Consider the following 17978-nt stretch of genomic DNA (forward strand, 5'->3'; position numbering starts at 1 on the left):
GCTCCCACATGTTCCACGATGATCTCATCAGATGAACCACGATGTCAAGGACTCAATCAATCCCGTATACAATTCCCTTTGTCTAGCGGTATAGTACTTGCCCGAGATTCGATCGTCGGTATACCGATACCTTGTTCAATCTCGTTACCGGCAAGTCTCTTTACTCGTTCCGTAACACATCATCCCGTGATCAACCCCTTGGTCTCATTGTGCACATTATGATGATGTCCTGCCGAGTGGGCCCAGAGATACCTCTCCGTCACACGGAGTGACAAATCCCAGTCTCGATTCGTGCCAACCCAACAGACACTTTCGGAGATACCTGTAGTGCACCTTTATAGCCACCCAGTTACGTTGTGACGTTTGGTACACCCAAAGCATTCCTACGGTATCCGGGAGTTGCACAATCTCATGGTCTAAGGAAATGATACTTGACATTAAAAAAGCTTTAGCATATGAACTACGATATTTGTGCTAGGCTTAGGATTGGGTCTTGTCCATCACATCATTCTCCTAATGATGTGATCCCGTTATCATCGACATCCAATGTCCATGGTCAGGAAACCGTAACCATCTATTGATCAAGGAGCTAGTCAATTAGAGGCTTACTAGGGACATGGTGTTGTCTATGTATCCACACATGTATCTGAGTTTCCTATCAATACAATTATAGCATGGATAATAAACGATTATCATGAACAAGGAAATATAATAATAGCTAATTTATTATTGCCTCTAGGGCATATTTCCAACAGTAACCTCTTTATATTGTGGTGTCTTCCCGTCACACTAGGTGGTGTGAGAAAGAAGAGACCATGCTCGTCTCGCCTGGCCGGGGCCGAAGCGACGCATGTATGAGACATGCGCGTGAATGGTTCGCAGAAATCTGGTTCATTGTCTTTAGGGCCATCCCTAGGGGGGGGGGGCAGGGAAGGCGGCCGCCCCGGGCCCAGAATCGAGGGGCTCCACCCCAGGTATACAGCTAGGCTATGGCTGAACATATTTCGTGAGAAAAATTCACTACAAGACCTATTACTTGCGCTGGTGCCCACTTTAGTCCCTATGGTTACAAATACCCGAAATATAGTCACCAAACTTGCACTTGAGGGTCATCTATGGTCCATTATACGGTTTGGTCTACGGACATGCTGATCTGGCCTGAGTCAACCGCTGCTAAGTGTGCATTGATTGCCACATCTTCCAGCTCGCTTGAATACGCATGTACGCAGTTTTTTTTTTGCAAAACTGTCGGTTATTAAAACCTCTGTGGCTCTGCGGCGGCTCGCGGTCGTCGGGCGACGGCTCCGAGTACGACTACAGCGACTCCGAGCCTCCCGGCTCCTGCATCTCCCGCCTGACCCGCCGCGCACATTGTGCAGCTGTTGCATGGCGTCGAAGGTGATCACCCGCCCCTTCCATGGGTCCTTGCTCAGCTCCAAGATCAGCAGCCCCAGCGCGATGGCCGCGGCCGCGGGCGGCTTCTACACCGAGCTAGAGAGGGCGCACATGGCGATGCAGTTATTGAGCCGACCCTTCAAGCCGCCCCGCTCCTGCGTCTCGCGCCCGCTGAAGGCGGAGGGGAAGGCGCTCGCGTATGCCTCGTCGGGCGACCCCTATGTCAACTTCTTCTTCCAGGTCGTCCCGGGCGCCACGGCCGCCGCTGTCATAGCCGCGGTCCTCAGCGTCGCCTAGGCCGGCGATGCGCGCACGGCGCTCTGCCTCGTGTGCCACCTCCGCGGAGTCTGCGGCATTGGCAAGTCCGACCGGGAGTTGGTTGGTGGCCTGCTCTGCTCATCAAGTCCACCTCCACGGCGAAAAGCGAGCGATGCCGTTGGTGGCCTCGTGATCCACGAATGTCTGCGCTCACTTTGGAACCATGGCCTGCTCTGCTATCTGTGCTTGCCGCCTCTGCTTTTGCCGCATGAGGCTTTTGTAGCCTGGTCCAGCAACGGCCACGACCACATACGACTAAATCTTGTGTTTTGACCCTTTTTGCATAACATTTCAGGATCTGACCCTGGTTTGAATTTTTTTCGGGATTTGACCCTTTCGCTACCGCCACGGGAGCGTGCGGTAGGGTTATGTAGCCTACCTCCAGGGACCCTGGCGGTAGGGTGTGGCGGAGGGGGACGGCCGCCATCTCCGCATGCTGACATGGATTAGCACCCTACCACCAGGGACCCTAGTGGTAGGCTGTATAACCCTACCGCCAGCCCCCTGGGGTAGGGTGTGTCAGGATTTTTGCCTCGAAAATCCTCTGTAAGGACTTATGCGAGCGCCCTGGCAGTAGGGTCAACCTATCGCCATAGGGGCTGGCGGTAGGCTGTCTGATCCTATCGCCAGGGTCCTTGGCGGTAGGGTCTTGCCTATATCCAAGTTCAATTTCTTTCTTCTTTCCAAAAACAATAGATCTCAAACAATGACATAGAGTCAAAAACAGCAATGATATAGAGTCAAATAACAGATCTCAATCAATTAAACTTGGGCATCACATACACATGTCATACGTAGTTCCACATAAACTTGTGCATAATAAGCAAACAAAGTTCAACTACTTAGTTCCACATAGCAAACGGAGTTTCAAAAATAGCAAACGCATAGTTCAAATAGCAAACACTTAGTTTCACAACCACTATACTTTTCAACTACAACCAAGTATCGATAGCAGAATTTAATTCACCTTCCCCTCTTGCTATTGGATGCACGGTCCTCGTTCCTCTTTGAACGAGTCTGTTCGGTGTTCTTCTTGGACCATCGAGGAACCGGTCTCTGGAAAGGGTCCGGACTCATCAAATCCTTCTTCTTCGGATTCCTCTTCGGCAGCTGAGATGGTTGAGATGATTGAGTTGGTGGAGGTCCGTAATCTTCATCGTACTCCTCCTCACCATCGCTCTCATTCTCCTCTTCCCCATGATAGGCCTCCTCCTCCTCTCCTTCATTTGTGGACTCCTCCTCCTCCCCCTCCTCCTCAACCAACCTAGACAACGAGGGACCATGGCTCGATGAGGCGATGTGACCCTGTGTGGCTCTGGGATGATAAGCTTCAACCGACCCAGCTCCAGCACACCCAAGCTGGCCTACCAGCTTGCGACAAACCTTCACCAACTTCTGGACTCACAATGAAACAAGGGCATAATAAGTATCAGATTTATGATTGCAGGTGAACAAGATGCATTTGTTCCGAGGAGGCTGAAATTGTACCTTCATTGTCCCCCTCAATTTGTTCTCAAATTGTACGCTCCCGGGGATATCACCTAGTGCACCAGAGGCGTCAAAGATGCATCTGTTCAGCTCACCAGACTGTAGAGGCATAAGTCAATCATGATGACGAATAAAATAATTAAATACAACTGTCGGTTCAAACTTACCACTCTGTTGATGAGGGGTGCAAACTCCCTAAATGCACTATGCATGTCTCTGATGCCGGTCTGGTAGGCCTCTTCCTCGGGGTCATCCTCTCCAGCTCCGAGATGTCTTCCGCCGTCCACTGAGGCCTGAGACGAATATGGTGCTTACGTCCATCATCGTACCACCTGATGTGTTGGTCCTCGCAAGCATTCCAGTCAATCACTCTCCTCTCCACATCTTTACGGGAGTTCCATTGGTTCAACGCCATCACATGTGTTTTATGCTCCTCTCCCCAGTCTGTGATCAACTGATTCTTCTGCCGGCTCATCCTGCAAGGCATTAGCAACAAGAAACATCATAATAAAGTCGAACGCAATGAAATCATGGGCACGAAGAACAAGCACGAGCACTCACAAGTGGAGCGTGTGGCCGCCGGTATCGGTTAGTTGGCCCGGTGTGGTATGTTGATACATCCCAAACTGAGCGGCCACACAGTGTGGCAAGTGCCACTCGACGGCGTACACACATATCATGGGCACGATGCACCGCCAAAGAGCACGGTCCGCATCGCGCATCACGTTCAAATCAAAGTCCCACTCTCGATCATGATACGGCCACCAGTTTACCTATTACATATACATGCATAAGTCCCCGCTCTCGATCAAAAGTGAAATCAAAGAGAAAGATGGTGAGCGAGTTCATATACCTGCATAATCGACAAAGCGTCGATCTCGTTGGTGTAGGCCTTGTACGAAGTCTTGTTTAGGCCCGTGTAGAGTTTGACAACGTCCCAGTCGTACGCTACAGTGGGGTGTCGAGTATCGTCGCCGTCCTCGCTATAGGTGAGGGAGTCCTGGATTAGGGGGTATCCGGATAGCCAGACTATACACTTTGGCCGGACTGTTGGACCGTGAAGATACAAGACTCAAGACTTCGTCCCGTGTCTGGATGGGACTCTCCTTTGTGTGGAAGACAAGCTTGGCGATCCAGATATTAGATCTCCTTCTTTGTAACCGACTCTGTGTAAACCCTAGCCTCCTCCGGTGTCTATATAAACCGGAGGGTTTAGTCCATGGAGGGACAATCATAATCATCATAGGCTAGCTTCTAGGGTTTAGCCTCTCTGATCTCGTGGTAGATCAACTCTTGTAATACTCATATCATCAAGATCAATCAAGCAGGAAGTAGGGTTTTACCTCCATCGAGAGGGCCCGAACCTGGGTAAAACATCGTGTCCCTTGCCTCCTGTTACCATTAGCCTTAGACGCACAGATTGGGACCCCCTACCCGAGATCCACCGGTTTTGACACCGACGTTGGTGCTTTCATTGAGAGTTCCTCTGTGTCGTCGCTGCAAGGCTCGATGGCCCCTTCAATCATCAACAACAACACGGTCCAGGGTGAGACTTTTCTCCCCGGACAGATCTTCGTGTTCGGCGGCTTCGCACTTCGGGCCAATTCGCGCGGCCATCTGGAGCAGATCGACAGCTACGCCCCTGTCCATTAGGTCAGGTTCGGAAACTTGAACTACACGGCCGATATCTGCGGAGACTTGATCTTCGACGGACTCGGGCCTACGCTAGGAGCGCCGAACAGTTACGGCCGAGCACGGCATAGACCTACTGTTAGACAATACTCGGGATATCGCGCATGCAGGAGCTCCGGACCTAAATCCGGGGCAGATTGCGTCATCCGGGGACGGGTGGATAGACCCCACCTCGAAGGCCACATGCTCATCGGCGGTAGAGCCGAACACATACTCCACCCCGAAGGAAGCCTGTGTCACCGGACCCCCGGACTCGTGTCCGGCTGTAGGTTCCAAACCGCGCGCCCCGAGCCCGCCGAATCTGGTCGGGCTCCGGTAATGGAGTTTACCGCTGCGGATATCTTCCAGCACTCGCCCTTTGGCGACATGCTGAACTCATTAAAGTCTCTCTCTTTGTCGGGAGACTCTCGGCCGAACTATGTCTGGTTCGAATGGGAAGCAGGCGACGAGGGAATTCGTTGCCCACCCACCACCCACTTCATTGCCACGGTGGATGATTTGACCGATGTACTTGACTTCGACTCTAAATACATCGACGATGTGGACGACGATGTAGGAGAAGAACAGGAGCCACCTCCCACGAGGCGCTGGACAGCCACCTCCTCGTATGATATATATATGGTGGACACTCCAAAAGAAACCAATGGAGATGAGGCAATAGAGGACAACCCCTCAAGGAAGAAAGCAAAGCATGGGTGTCATCGGTGCTGCTCCAAGCCCCGCCACAGCAATACTGGCATGGGAGACGAAAACAATCCGGATGGTGCCGAAGATGAATACAACCCAGATCAGCCTGCCTTCGAGCAGGCCGAACAGGAAGACGGGCAGGTCAACCCAGACGAACAGGCGACAGACGGATACCCGGAGGAGGACAACTACATGCCCCCTTCGAAGACGAGATAAGCCTCGGCGACGATGAATTCGGCGTGCCTGAGGATCCCATAGAGCAGGAGCGCTTCAAGCGCCGGCTTATGGCCACTGCGAGGAGCCTGAAAAAGAAGCAGCAGCAGCTTCAAGCTAATCAAGATCTGCTCACAGACAGATGGACTGAAGTCCTGGCAACCGAGGAATATGGACTTGAGCACCACACCAAAGGTTACCCAAAGCACAAGTTGCTACCTCAACTCGATGAGGAGCCTGTACTACCAGCACAGGGCGAGGCTGAACGGCCACCTCGTGGCCGGGATAAAATGGCGTATCAGCCTGAATAACAGCCCGTACCCCCACGCCAACAAACTACGGCCCGGGGAAATAGGAAGGACCTGCGAGACATACTGGAAAACAAGACAGGACAGCCAAGATCGATCTACGAATCGCGGGGGCGCGCCCCAGCACGTGACGATGATTGTCACACAGGATATACTATCAACAAGTCCGGCTGGGCCGAACATAGCCAACCAGACTTATTCGAACTACGTAACCACATAGCCCGGCATAGAAGCGCCGCACACCCCCTCTGCTTCACTGACGAAGTGATGGATCACGAACTCCCAGAAGGGTTTAAACCCGTAAACATCGAATCATACGATGGCACAACAGACCCCGTAGTATGGATCAAAGATTTCCTTCTCCACATTCACATGGCCCGCGGTGACGATCTAGATGCCATCAAGTATCTTCCCCTTAAGCTCAAAGGACCGGCCCGACACTGGCTAAATAGCCTGCCGGCAAATTCCATCGGCAGTTGGGAAAACCTGGAGGACGCGTTCCTCGACAACTTCCAGGGCACGTACGTGCGACCACCGGATGCTGATAACTTGAGTCACATTACCCAACAACCCAGAGAGTCAGCCAGAAAATTCTGGACTCGGTTCCTAACTAAAAAGAATCAAATTGTCGACTGTCCAGACGCCGAAGCCTTGGCGGCCTTTAAGCATAATATCCGCGACGAGTGGCTCGCCCGACACCTCGGCCAGGAAAAGCCGAAGTCCATGGAGGCCCTCACGACACTCATGACCCGCTTTTGCACGGGCGAGGACAGCTGGTTGGCCCGTAGTAGCACCACGCCAATAAACTTCGGCACTTCAGATATCCGCAACAATAATGGCAAGCCATGGCGCAACAAACATAAGCGCCGGAACAATGGCGACAACACCGAAGACACGACAGTCAACGCCGGATTCAGTGGCTCAAAAACAATCAGCGGAAAAAGCCATTCAAAAGAAACAATCAGGGATCGTCCAGTCTGGACCGCATACTTGATCGCTCATGCCAAATTCACGGCACCCCTGATAAGCCAGCAAACCACACTAAGAGAGATTGCTGGGTGTTCGAACAAGCCGGCAAAATAAATGCCGAAAACAAGCACAAGGGGCTGCACAGCGACGATGACGAGGAGCCCCGGCGTCCGAACACGGGGGGACAGAAGAAATTTCCTCCCCAGGTGAAAACGGTCAATATGATCTATGCCACCCATATTCCCAAATGGGAAAGAAAACGAGCACTAAGGGACGTTTATGCGATGGAGCCAGTCGCCCCAAAGTTCAACCCATGGTCAGCCTGTCCGATCACTTTTGATCGTAGGGATCACCCTACCAGCATCCGTCATGGCGGTTCAGCCGCATTGGTCCTCGACCCAATCATCGATAGATTCCACCTTATGCGAGTCCTTATGGATGGTGGCAGTAGCCTGAACCTGCTTTATCAGGACACTGTGCGCAAAATGGGTATCAGTCCCTCAAGGATTAAGCCCACCAGAACCACCTTCAAAGGTGTAATTATAGGAGTAGAGGCCCGTTGTACAGGCTCAATAACACTGGAAGTGGTCTTCGGATCCCCGGATAACTTCCGAAGCGAGGAGTTAATCTTTGACATTGTCCCTTTTCGCAGTGGCTATCATACACTTCTCGGACGAACCGCATTCGCTCAATTCAATGCGGTACCACACTATGCATACCTCAAGCGCAAGATGCCAGGACCTCGCGGGGTTATAACAGTCAATGGAAACATAGACTGCTCTCTCCGTATAGAGGAGCACACTGCGGCACTTGCGGCAGAAGTACAAAGCAGCCTTCTCCAGTAAACCACCAATCCGGCGACAACAACCCCGAACACCGTCAAGCGAGTCTGGAGCACCCTACAACAGGATCGCTAGGCACGCCAAGAGCATGACTAGCAGTCCAGCCTCCGCCCTAATCCCATTCAAGCAGCATTTGTGCCGCGCGTACACAATTATGCACTCAAAAATCCATGGGCATAGGCGGAGGCGCAATGGTGATGCGGTCAACAGTCCGGTTCAGCCGCAACATACTTTAATAAACCCCCCTTTTCTCTTTCAGGACCCTACTTTCGAGCAACCTCTTCAGAGAGCCGGATCATCGGACTTATCACAGGAGGGAAACCAAGGAGGCATAAGGTTTCACGCGCGAAGGGAATACCCAGGTGGTATCTGTCAATGATCGTTATACATGTTTTATATACCTACATGCGGCCCGCCCTTGGATAGGACATGTCAAATAGTCCTATTTGCTTCTGCTCAACGCATCAATTGTACACATACGCTGAGACGTATTATTTATCAATGGGAGATAATATATAGCGTCAGCTTATTATTCCTATGTTCACATTTTTCCCTAAAAATGTTTATTTAATATTGAGCCCGTAGACTTTGGTACGGTCAGTTTGCCAGGGGCTTCTCATGGTGCCCCTTAATACGACAAGATAAGTCCGAACACTTTCAACTGTGCGGCACCCCGAACTTATAGCATTATATGCATCAGCTCCGAATCATGTCTTGGGTCAATAGTTGGGTTTGCCCGGCTCAATTGTTTTGGTACCTTATGTTCCGTTATATCGGCTAAGGTAGCACAGGGAGAACAACTTCGATTGTGTCTCGGTTCTTCCGGACGAGCACCTCAGTAGAGAAAGCCGAAAACTGACTGTCATGATTAGGCGAGAGCTGGTGATACGTCTCCAACGTATCTATAATTTTTGATTGCTCCATGCTACTTTATCTACTGTTTTAGGCAATATTGGGCTTTATTATCCACTTCTATATTATTTTTGGGACTAACCTATTAACCGGAGGCCCAGACCAGATTTGCTGTTTTATGCCTATTTCAGTGTTTCGAGGAAAAGGAATATCAGACGGAGTCAAAACAGAACGAAATCAACTGGAGAAGTTATTTTTGGAAGGAAAGCAACCCAGGGAACTTGGAGTGCACATCAGGGGAGATACGGGCTGCCCACGAGGATGGGGGGGGCGCCCACCCACCCCCCCCGGGCGTGCCCCCCTACCTCATGGGCGCCCGTAGCTCCACCGACGTACCCCCTGCACCCATATATACTCTCGTACCCTAAAACTTCCAAAACAGAAGATAGATCGGGACTTCCGCCGCCGCAAGCCTCTATAGCCACCAAAAACCCCTCGGGATCCTGTTCCGGCACCCTGCCGGAGGGGGATCCCATCACCGGTGGCCATCTTCATCATCCCGGCGCTATCCATGATGAGGAGGGAGTAGTTCACCCTCGGGGCTGAGGGTACGTACCAGTAGCTATGTGTTTGATCTCTCTCTCTCTCTCTCTCTCTCTCTCTCGTGTTCTCTCTCGTGTTCCATCTATGGCACGATCTTGATGTATCCCGATCTTTGCTATTGTAGTTGGATCTTATGATGTTTCTCCCCCTCTACTCTCTTGTGATGAATTGAGTTTCCCCTTTGAAGTTATCTTATCGGATTGAGTCTTTTATGAGAACACTTGATGTATGTCTTGCCGTGATTATCTGTGGTGACAATGGGATATCATGTGCCACTTGATGTATGTTTTGGTGATCAACTTGTGGGTTTCGTGACATTGAGAACCTATCCATAGGGGTTGGCACACGTTCTTGACTCTCCGATAGAAACTTTGGGGCACTCTTTGAAGTACTTTGTGTTGGTTGGATGAATCTGAGATTGTGTGATGCATATCGTATAATCATGCCCACGGATACTTGAGGTGACAATGGAGTATCTAGGTGACATTAGGGTTTTGGTTGATTTGTGTCTTAAGGTGTTATTCTAGTACAAACTCTTTTATAGATTGATCCGAATGAATAACTTTGAGGTGGTTTCGTACCCTACCATAATATCTACGTTTGTTCTCCGCTATTAGTGGCTTTGGAGTGACTCTTTGTTGCATGTTGAGGGCTTGTTATATGATCTTTCTATGTTATTATTGTTGAGAGAACTTGCACTAGTGAAAGTATGAACCCTAGGCCTTGTTTACTATCATTGCAATACCATTTATGCTCATGTTTATCACTTGTTACCTTGCTGCTTTTATTATTTCAGATTACAAAAACCTATATCTACTATCTATTTTGCACTTGTATCACCATCTCTTCGCCGAACTAGTGCACCTATACAATTTACCATTGTATTGGGTGTGTTGGGGACACAAGAGGCTTTTTGTTATTTGGTTGCAGGGTTGTTTGAGAGAGACCATCTTCATCCTACGCCTCCTACGGATTGATAAACCTTAGGTCATCCACTTGAGGGAAATTTCCTACTGTCCTACAAACCTGCGCACTTGCAGGCCCAACAACGTCTACAAGAAGAAGGTTGTGTAGTAGACATCAAGCTCTTTTCTGGTGCCGTTGCCGGGGAGGTGAGCGCTTGAAGCTATATCTTTAGATCTTGCAATCGAATATTTTTGTTTCTTGTTTTAGCACTAGTCTAGTCTGTAAAAGAAAACTACAAAAAAATGGAATTGAGTTTGTCTCATACGCTTCACCTTTTTAATATCTTTCGTGAAATGATGGGGAGGAAAATTGTGCTCAAGTTCTAGAAGAAGAATTACATAGAATGCTTGGCATGAAATATGCGAATGATGAGCATGATTGCAATGTTGTTAGTATGAATTCTTTGAATATCCATGATGCTAAGGATATGCAAAACCACAAGCTTGGGGAAGCTATGTTTGATGAAGATGATATTTTTTGTCCCCCAAGCTTTGTTGAGCAAATTTATTATGGTGAAAGCATGCCTCCTATTTATGATGATTATTGTGATGATACGTATGCCATAAAGAAGAAGTTTGCTTATGTGGAGAGTAGTAAAATTTCTATGCTAGTAGATCATGAAAAGAATGCTTTAGGTGCTGGTTATATTGTTGAATTCATTCATGAGGCTACTGAAAATTATTATGAGGGAGGAATATATGCTTGTAGGAATTGCAATAATGTCAAGTTTTCTCTCTATGTGCTTCAAGTTTTGAAGCTATGCTTGTTTTACCTTCCTATGCTAGTTGATTATCGTTCCCATAAGTTGTTTGCTCACAAAATCCCTATGCATATGAAGTGGGTTAGACTTAAAAGTGCTAGTCATATGCTTCATAATGCTCCCGTTATGTTTCAATTCTTATCTTTTATGTGAGCATCATTGTCACCATCATGCCTAGCTAGAAAGGCATTAAAGAAAAGCGCTTGTTGGGAGACAACCCAATACTTATCCATACTGTTTTTGTGTGTTCACATGATTATGCTACTGTAGTAATCATGCTTTATAGCTTTTGTTTCAATAAAGTGCCAAGTAAGACCTTTAGGATGGCTTACGGTGATAGTTGTGTTGATCCTGCTGAAAATCAGAAACTTTTGCACCTAGTAAATTAGTTTTGTTAATTCACAGAAACATGCTCTTGATCTGATTCTTTTTGATATGGATTGGTACACGAATTTCTTAGGACTTCCTAATTTGGTAGGATTTTTGGAGTTCCAGAAGTATACGTTTGATACAGATTACTACAGACTGTTCTGTTTTTGACAGATTCTGTTTTCTATGTGTTGTTTGCTTATTTTGATGAATCTATGAGTAGTATCAGAGGGTATGAACCATAGATAAGTTGGAGTACAGTAGATATTACACCATTATGAATTTAGAATGAGTTCATTACAGTACCTAAGTGGTGGTTTTATTTTCTTGTACTAACGAAGCTTACGAGTTTTCTGTTGAGTTTTGTGTTGTGAAGTTTTCAAGTTTTGGGTAAGGATTCGACAGACTATGGAATAAGGAGTGGTAAGAGCCTAAGCTTGGGGATGACCATGGAACCCCCAAGATATTCAAGGACAACCAAGAGCCTAAGCTTGGGGATGCCCCGGATGGCATCCCCTCTTTCGTCTTTGTTCATCGGTAAATTTACTTGGAGCTATATTTTTATTCACCACATGATATGTGTTTTGCTTGGAGCGTCATTTTATTTTGTTAGTCTTTGCTTGCTGTTATTTAGAATAGTGTTTTGCATATTTAGTTTCAATAAAGAAGTCAAGGATAGCCTTTGCCATGCTTATTTTGCTAGTATACATGTTGCTGTTTGAAAAACAGAAAGTTTACTGCTGTTGCAAAAATTCCCTAGAAAAGTCAGAGAGTGGTATAACGTTGAATATTTTTGCATATTGAGCTATGATAAATTTATTACAGTGGGAATTTTAGTTTATAATTTTTGGAGTCAGGGAAGTATTGATACTCTTGCATTCTTTACAGACTGTACTGTTTTGGCAGATTGCTGTTATGGTTGCATTGTTTGCATATGTTTGCTTAATTAATGATTCTGTTTGAGGATGGGAGTATTAAATATGCAGAGGCATTTAGTAAGCAATGTTGAATAATTATTGAAGTAATTTGTTACAGTAGAAAATGATAAGGTTTTGCATTGGTTTATACTAACCTATCTCACGAGTTCTTGTTGAGTTTGTTGTGAATGAAGCTTTTGATAAAAAAGAGAAACCATGATATGAGAGGAATTAAGGAGACACAAAAGCTCAAGCTTGGGGATGCCCAAGGCACCCCAAGATAATATTTCAATAATTCTCAAGCATCTAAGCTTGGGGATGCCCCGGTAGGCATCCCACCTTTCTTCTTCAACAACTATCGGTTAGTATCGGTTGAGCCTAAGTTTTTGCTTCTTCACATGAGTTGTGCTATGCATGCAATGTAGTTTTATTTAGATTTGCTTGCTGTTTGAATAAAGTATCAAGATCTGAAATTATTAAATGAGAGAGAGTCTTCGCATAATTGCATAATTATTTAGCTACTCATTGACCTTCACTTATATCTTTCGGAGTAGTTTGTCATTTGCTCTAGTGCATCACTTATACCTTTTAGAGCATGGTGGTAGTTTTATTTTGAAGAAATAGATGAAATATCATACTTCAGTTAGATTATTTTGAGAGTCCTTAATAGCATGGTAATTTTCTTAATATTAATATACTTGGTATTCAAGATATGTGAAACTTTCTCATGAGTGTGTTGAATACTAAGAAAAATTTGATACTTGATAATTGTTTTGAGATATGGAGGTGATAATATCAAAGTTGTGCTAGTTGGGTGATTATGAATTTAAAGAATGCTTGTGTTGAATTTAGCAAGTCCCGTAGCATGCACGTATGGTTAAAGTTGTGTAACAAATTTGAAATATGAAGTGTACCTGGCTTGTGCATCCTTATGAGTGGCGGTCGGGGACGAGCGATGGTCTTTTCCTACCAATCTATCCCCTAGGAGCATGCGCGTAGTACTTGATTTTTGATGACTTCTAAATTTTTGCAATAAGTATATGAGTTCTTTTGACCAATGTTTAGTCCATGGATTATACACACTCTCACCTTTCCGCCATTGCTAGCCTCTTTGGTACCGTGCATTGCCCTTTCTCACCTTGAGAGTTGGTGCAAACTTCGCCGGTGCATCCAAACCCCGTGATACGATACACTCTATCACACATAAACCTCCTTATATCTTCCTAAAAACAGCCACCATACCTACCTATCATGGCATTTCCATAGCCATTCCGAGATATATTGCCATGCAACTTCCATCATCATCATCATGACATATATTACTTTTGTCATTGCATGATCATGTTGTTGCCATCGTATTTGTGGCAAAGCCACCATGCATTATTTTTCATACATGTCACTCTTGATTCATTGCACCATCCCGGTACACTGCCGGAGGCATTCATATAGAGTCATATCTTGTTCTAAGTTTCGAGTTGTAATCCTTATGTTGTAACCAATAGAAGTGTGATGATCATCATTATTAGAGCATTGCCCAAACAAAAAAAAGAGAAAGGCCAAAAAAAGAAAGGACCAAAAAAAAGAAAAGAAAGGCCAATGCTACTATCTCTTTTCCACACTTGTGCTTCAAAGTAGCACCTTGTTCTTCATGTAGTGAGTCTCATATGTTGTGCTTCAAAGTAGCACCGTGTTCTTCATGTAGTGAGTCTCATAAGTTGTCTTTTTACACTAGTGGGAATTTTCATTATAGAACTTGTCTTGTATATTCCTACGATGGGATTCCTCAAATGCCCTAGGTCTTCATGAGCAAGCGAGTTGGATGCACACCCACTAGTTTTCTTTTGTTGAGCATTCATAGCTCTAGTGCATCCGTTGCATGGCAATCCCTACTCCTCATGTTGACATCAATTGATGGGCATCTCCATAGCCCGTTGATTATCCTCGTCAATGTGAGACTTTCTCCTTTTTTGTCTTTTCCACACAATCCCCATCATCATATTCTATTCCACCCATAGTGCTATATCCATGGCTCATGCTCGTGTATTGCGTGAAGGTTGAAAAAGTTTGAGATTATTTGAGTAGGAAACAATTGCTTGGCTTGTCATCGGGGGTATAGAAGTTGGGAACATCTTTGTGTGACGAAAATGAAGCATAGCCTAACTATATGATTTTGTAGGGATGAACTTTCTTTTGCCATGTTATTTTGAGAAGACATGATTGCTTTGATTAGTATGCTTGAACTATTATTATTTTTATGTCAATATGAACTTTTGTCTTGAATCTTTCGGATCTGAATATTCATATCACAAGTAAGAAGAGTTACATTGAAATTATGCCAAAGTATCACTCCGCATCAAAAATTCCTTTTTATCATTTACCTACTCGAGGACGAGCAAGAATTAAGCTTGGGGATGCTTGATACATCTCCAACGTATCTATAATTTTTGATTGCTCCATGCTACTTTATCTACTGTTTTAGGCAATATTGGGCTTTATTATCCACTTTTATATTATTTTGGCACTAACCTATTAACCGGAGGACCAGCCCAGATTTGTTTTTTTATGCCTATTTCAGTGTTTCGAGGAAAAGGAATATCAGATGGAGTCAAAACAGAACGAAATCAACTGGAGAAGTTATTTTTGGAAGGAAAGCAACCCAGGGAACTTGGAGTGCATGTCAGGGGAGATACGGGCTTCCCATGAGGGTGGGGGGTGCGCCCACCCCCCGGGCGCGCCCCCTGCCTCATGGGGCCCCCGTAGCTCCACCGATGTACCCCCTGCACCCATATATACTCTCGTACCCTAAAACTTCCAGAACAGAAGATAGATCGGGAGTTCCGCCGCTGCAAGCCTCTGTAGCCACCAAAAACCACTCGGGAGCCCATTCTGGCACCCTGCCAGAGGGGGATCCCATCACTGGTGGCCATCTTCATCATCCTGGCACTATCCATGACAAGGAGGGAGTAGTTCACCCTCGGGGCTGAGGGTATGTACCAGTTGCTATGTGTTTGATCTCTCTCTCTCTCTCTCTCTCTCTCTCGTGTTCTCTCTCGTGTTCCATCTATGGCACGATCTTGATGTATCCCAAGCTTTGCTATTGTAGTTGGATCTTATGATGTTTCTCCCCCTCTACTCTGTTGTGATGAATTGAGTCTCCCCTTTGAAGTTATCTTATCGGATTGAGTCTTTTATGAGAACACTTGATGTATGTCTTGCCGTGATTATCTGTGGTGACAATGGGATATCATGTGCCACTTGATGTATGTTTTGGTGATCAACTTGCGGGTTTCGTGACATTGGGAACCTATGCATAGGGGTTGGCACACGTTCTTGACTCTCCGATAGAAACTTTGGGGCACTCTTTGAAGTACTTTGTGTTGGTTGGATGAATCTGAGATTGTGTGATGCATATCGTAAAATCATGCCCACGGATACTTGAGGTGACAATGGAGTATCTAGGTGACATTAGGGTTTTGGTTGATTTGCGTCTTAAGGTGTTATTCTAGTACGAACTCTTTTATAGATTGATCCAAAAGAATAACTTTGAGGTGGTTCCGTACCCTACCATAATCTCTATGTTTGTTCCCCGCTATTAGTGGCTTTGGAGTGACTCTTTGTTGCATGTTGAGGGCTTGTTATATGATCTTTCTATGTTATTATTGTTGAGAGAACTTGCACTAGTGAAAGTATGAACCCTAGGCCTTGTTTCCTATCATTGGAATACCGTTTACGCTCATGTTTATCACTTGTTACCTTACTGTTTTTATTATTTCAGATAACAAAAACCTAGATCTACTATCTATTTTGCACTTGTATCACCATCTCTTCGCCGAACTAGTGCACCTATACAATTTACCATTGTATTGGGTGTGTTGGGGACACAAGAGACTTTTTGTTATTTGGTTGCAGGGTTGTTTGAGAGAGACCATCTTCATCCTACGCCTCCTACGGATTGATAAACCTTAGATCATCCACTTGGGGGAAATTTGCTACTGTCCTACAAACCTGTGCACTTGTAGGCCCAACAACGTCTACAAGAAGAAGGTTGTGTAGTAGACATCACTGGTCGTTGTTCGAGAGGTCTTAAAATCCTTAAAGATTTTTCTGCTTTAGGCAAGGAGTCGGCCTCGTCCGATTTAGGCGTGGATAGCGCCCCAATTCGGCTTTCTGAATTCTAGGGGCTTCGCCGCAATTTAAAATTGTAGACTTCTATGGCTAAGTGAGAGTTATAAAGCCGCATAGTCCGATTGCCTTGTTCGCTGTGTCAAACACCTCCTTCAAGGTCCAAAAATTTGGATAAAAGAGTGTTTTGGGTTTTCCACGAACACCCCAGTAATAGCTACATGGGGGCGGAAGCCGACGACTGGCCTACTTTCAGAATTTTATAAACAGCCGCACAGAAGGTAATATTTTAAATCAACAAAGTGCTATATAGCGCAAACAAGTTCGTTTTCATATTACAAAGATGACATGAGTACATTCACTCAAAGATGGTGTCCTTGGTACATTCATCGGCCACGAGACGAGCACCTTTCATCACGCCATCATAATATACTCTGGCGGTCCTTCCTTCACCATCTTCTCTGCATCTAGCTTGGCCCAACGCATCTTCGCACGGGCAAAGGCCCGGCGAGCACCCTTAATGCAAACGGATCGCTTGATAACTTCAAGCCGCGGACAGGCGTTTACCATCCACTTTATAAGGCCGAAGTAGCTGGCGGGCAGGGGCTCACCAGGCCACATCCGGACTATGAAATCCATCATGGCCACTTCGGCCGCCCTGTGGAGTTCAACCAATTGCTTCAGTTGGTCACTCAAAGGCATTGGGTGTTCGGCTCCAGCATACTGGGACCAGAACAGCTTCTCCGTTGAGCTCCCCTCTTCGGCACGGTAGAACTCCGTGGCATCCGATATGCTGCGTGGCAGATCTGCGAATGCCCCTGGAGAGCTCTGAATTCGGGTAAGTAAAAGAAATGTCTCCTCCACATGCTTGCTTTGCATAATGAATGCCTTACCCTCCGCTATCTTCTTGGCCGCCTGGATTTTCTGCTGGGCCTTTTGCGCTTCGGCCTTGGTGTCTTTTGTGCTCAAAAGGCCTTCGCAACACTACAAAAAAAAGACACATCCGTGACATTTTGGGCCGAACGATTTTTTTTTCTGTCATACATATGACACTTCTATGACGATAATTGTGACAAAACCCGGTATCATCATAGATGTGGTGGGCTCCTACTTCTATGACAAAAAATCATGACAGAAAATGGGCTTTTCGTCCTGGGCGGGCCGGAGACGCAGCTGCATGACATTCTTTGGGCCGTCCATGACGGAAAAAAACGTGGTAGAAGCGAGGGGGAGGAAAATTTTGGGGAGTTGCCGGTTACGGTGGGAGAGCGATGCACGTTTCTCTCGTACAGGTACGCGCGTGTGTGCGAGGCGTTGGCTCTAACTGAACCCAAGCGAGGCATTGGGCTCTAACTGAACCCGAGCGATTGCACTGCAGGCTACGCGTTACTGAACCCGAGCAATCGATCGATGGCTGTTAACTGAACCCGATGGAGCGATTCCTTCGCTACTACTGCTAACGGAAGCCGATCGATTG

The 17978-nt window shown here is 46.4% G+C and overlaps 1 protein-coding gene across 1 annotated transcript in view; it reads left to right on the plus strand.

Moving 5' to 3' along the window:
• Positions 1-3731: 3731 nt before the first annotated feature.
• Positions 3732-17978, plus strand: part of LOC123080734 (uncharacterized) — a 78027-nt gene continuing 63780 nt past the window's right edge. Inside the window, exon 1 of the mRNA XM_044503673.1 lies at positions 3732-3789. Coding sequence (XP_044359608.1) covers positions 3732-3789 — 58 coding nt within the window. The remainder of the gene's footprint in view (positions 3790-17978) is intronic.

The sequence above is a fragment of the Triticum aestivum genome, chromosome 1B, assembly GCF_018294505.1.
Source record: "Triticum aestivum cultivar Chinese Spring chromosome 1B, IWGSC CS RefSeq v2.1, whole genome shotgun sequence".
Taxonomy (NCBI): Eukaryota; Viridiplantae; Streptophyta; class Magnoliopsida; order Poales; family Poaceae; genus Triticum; species Triticum aestivum.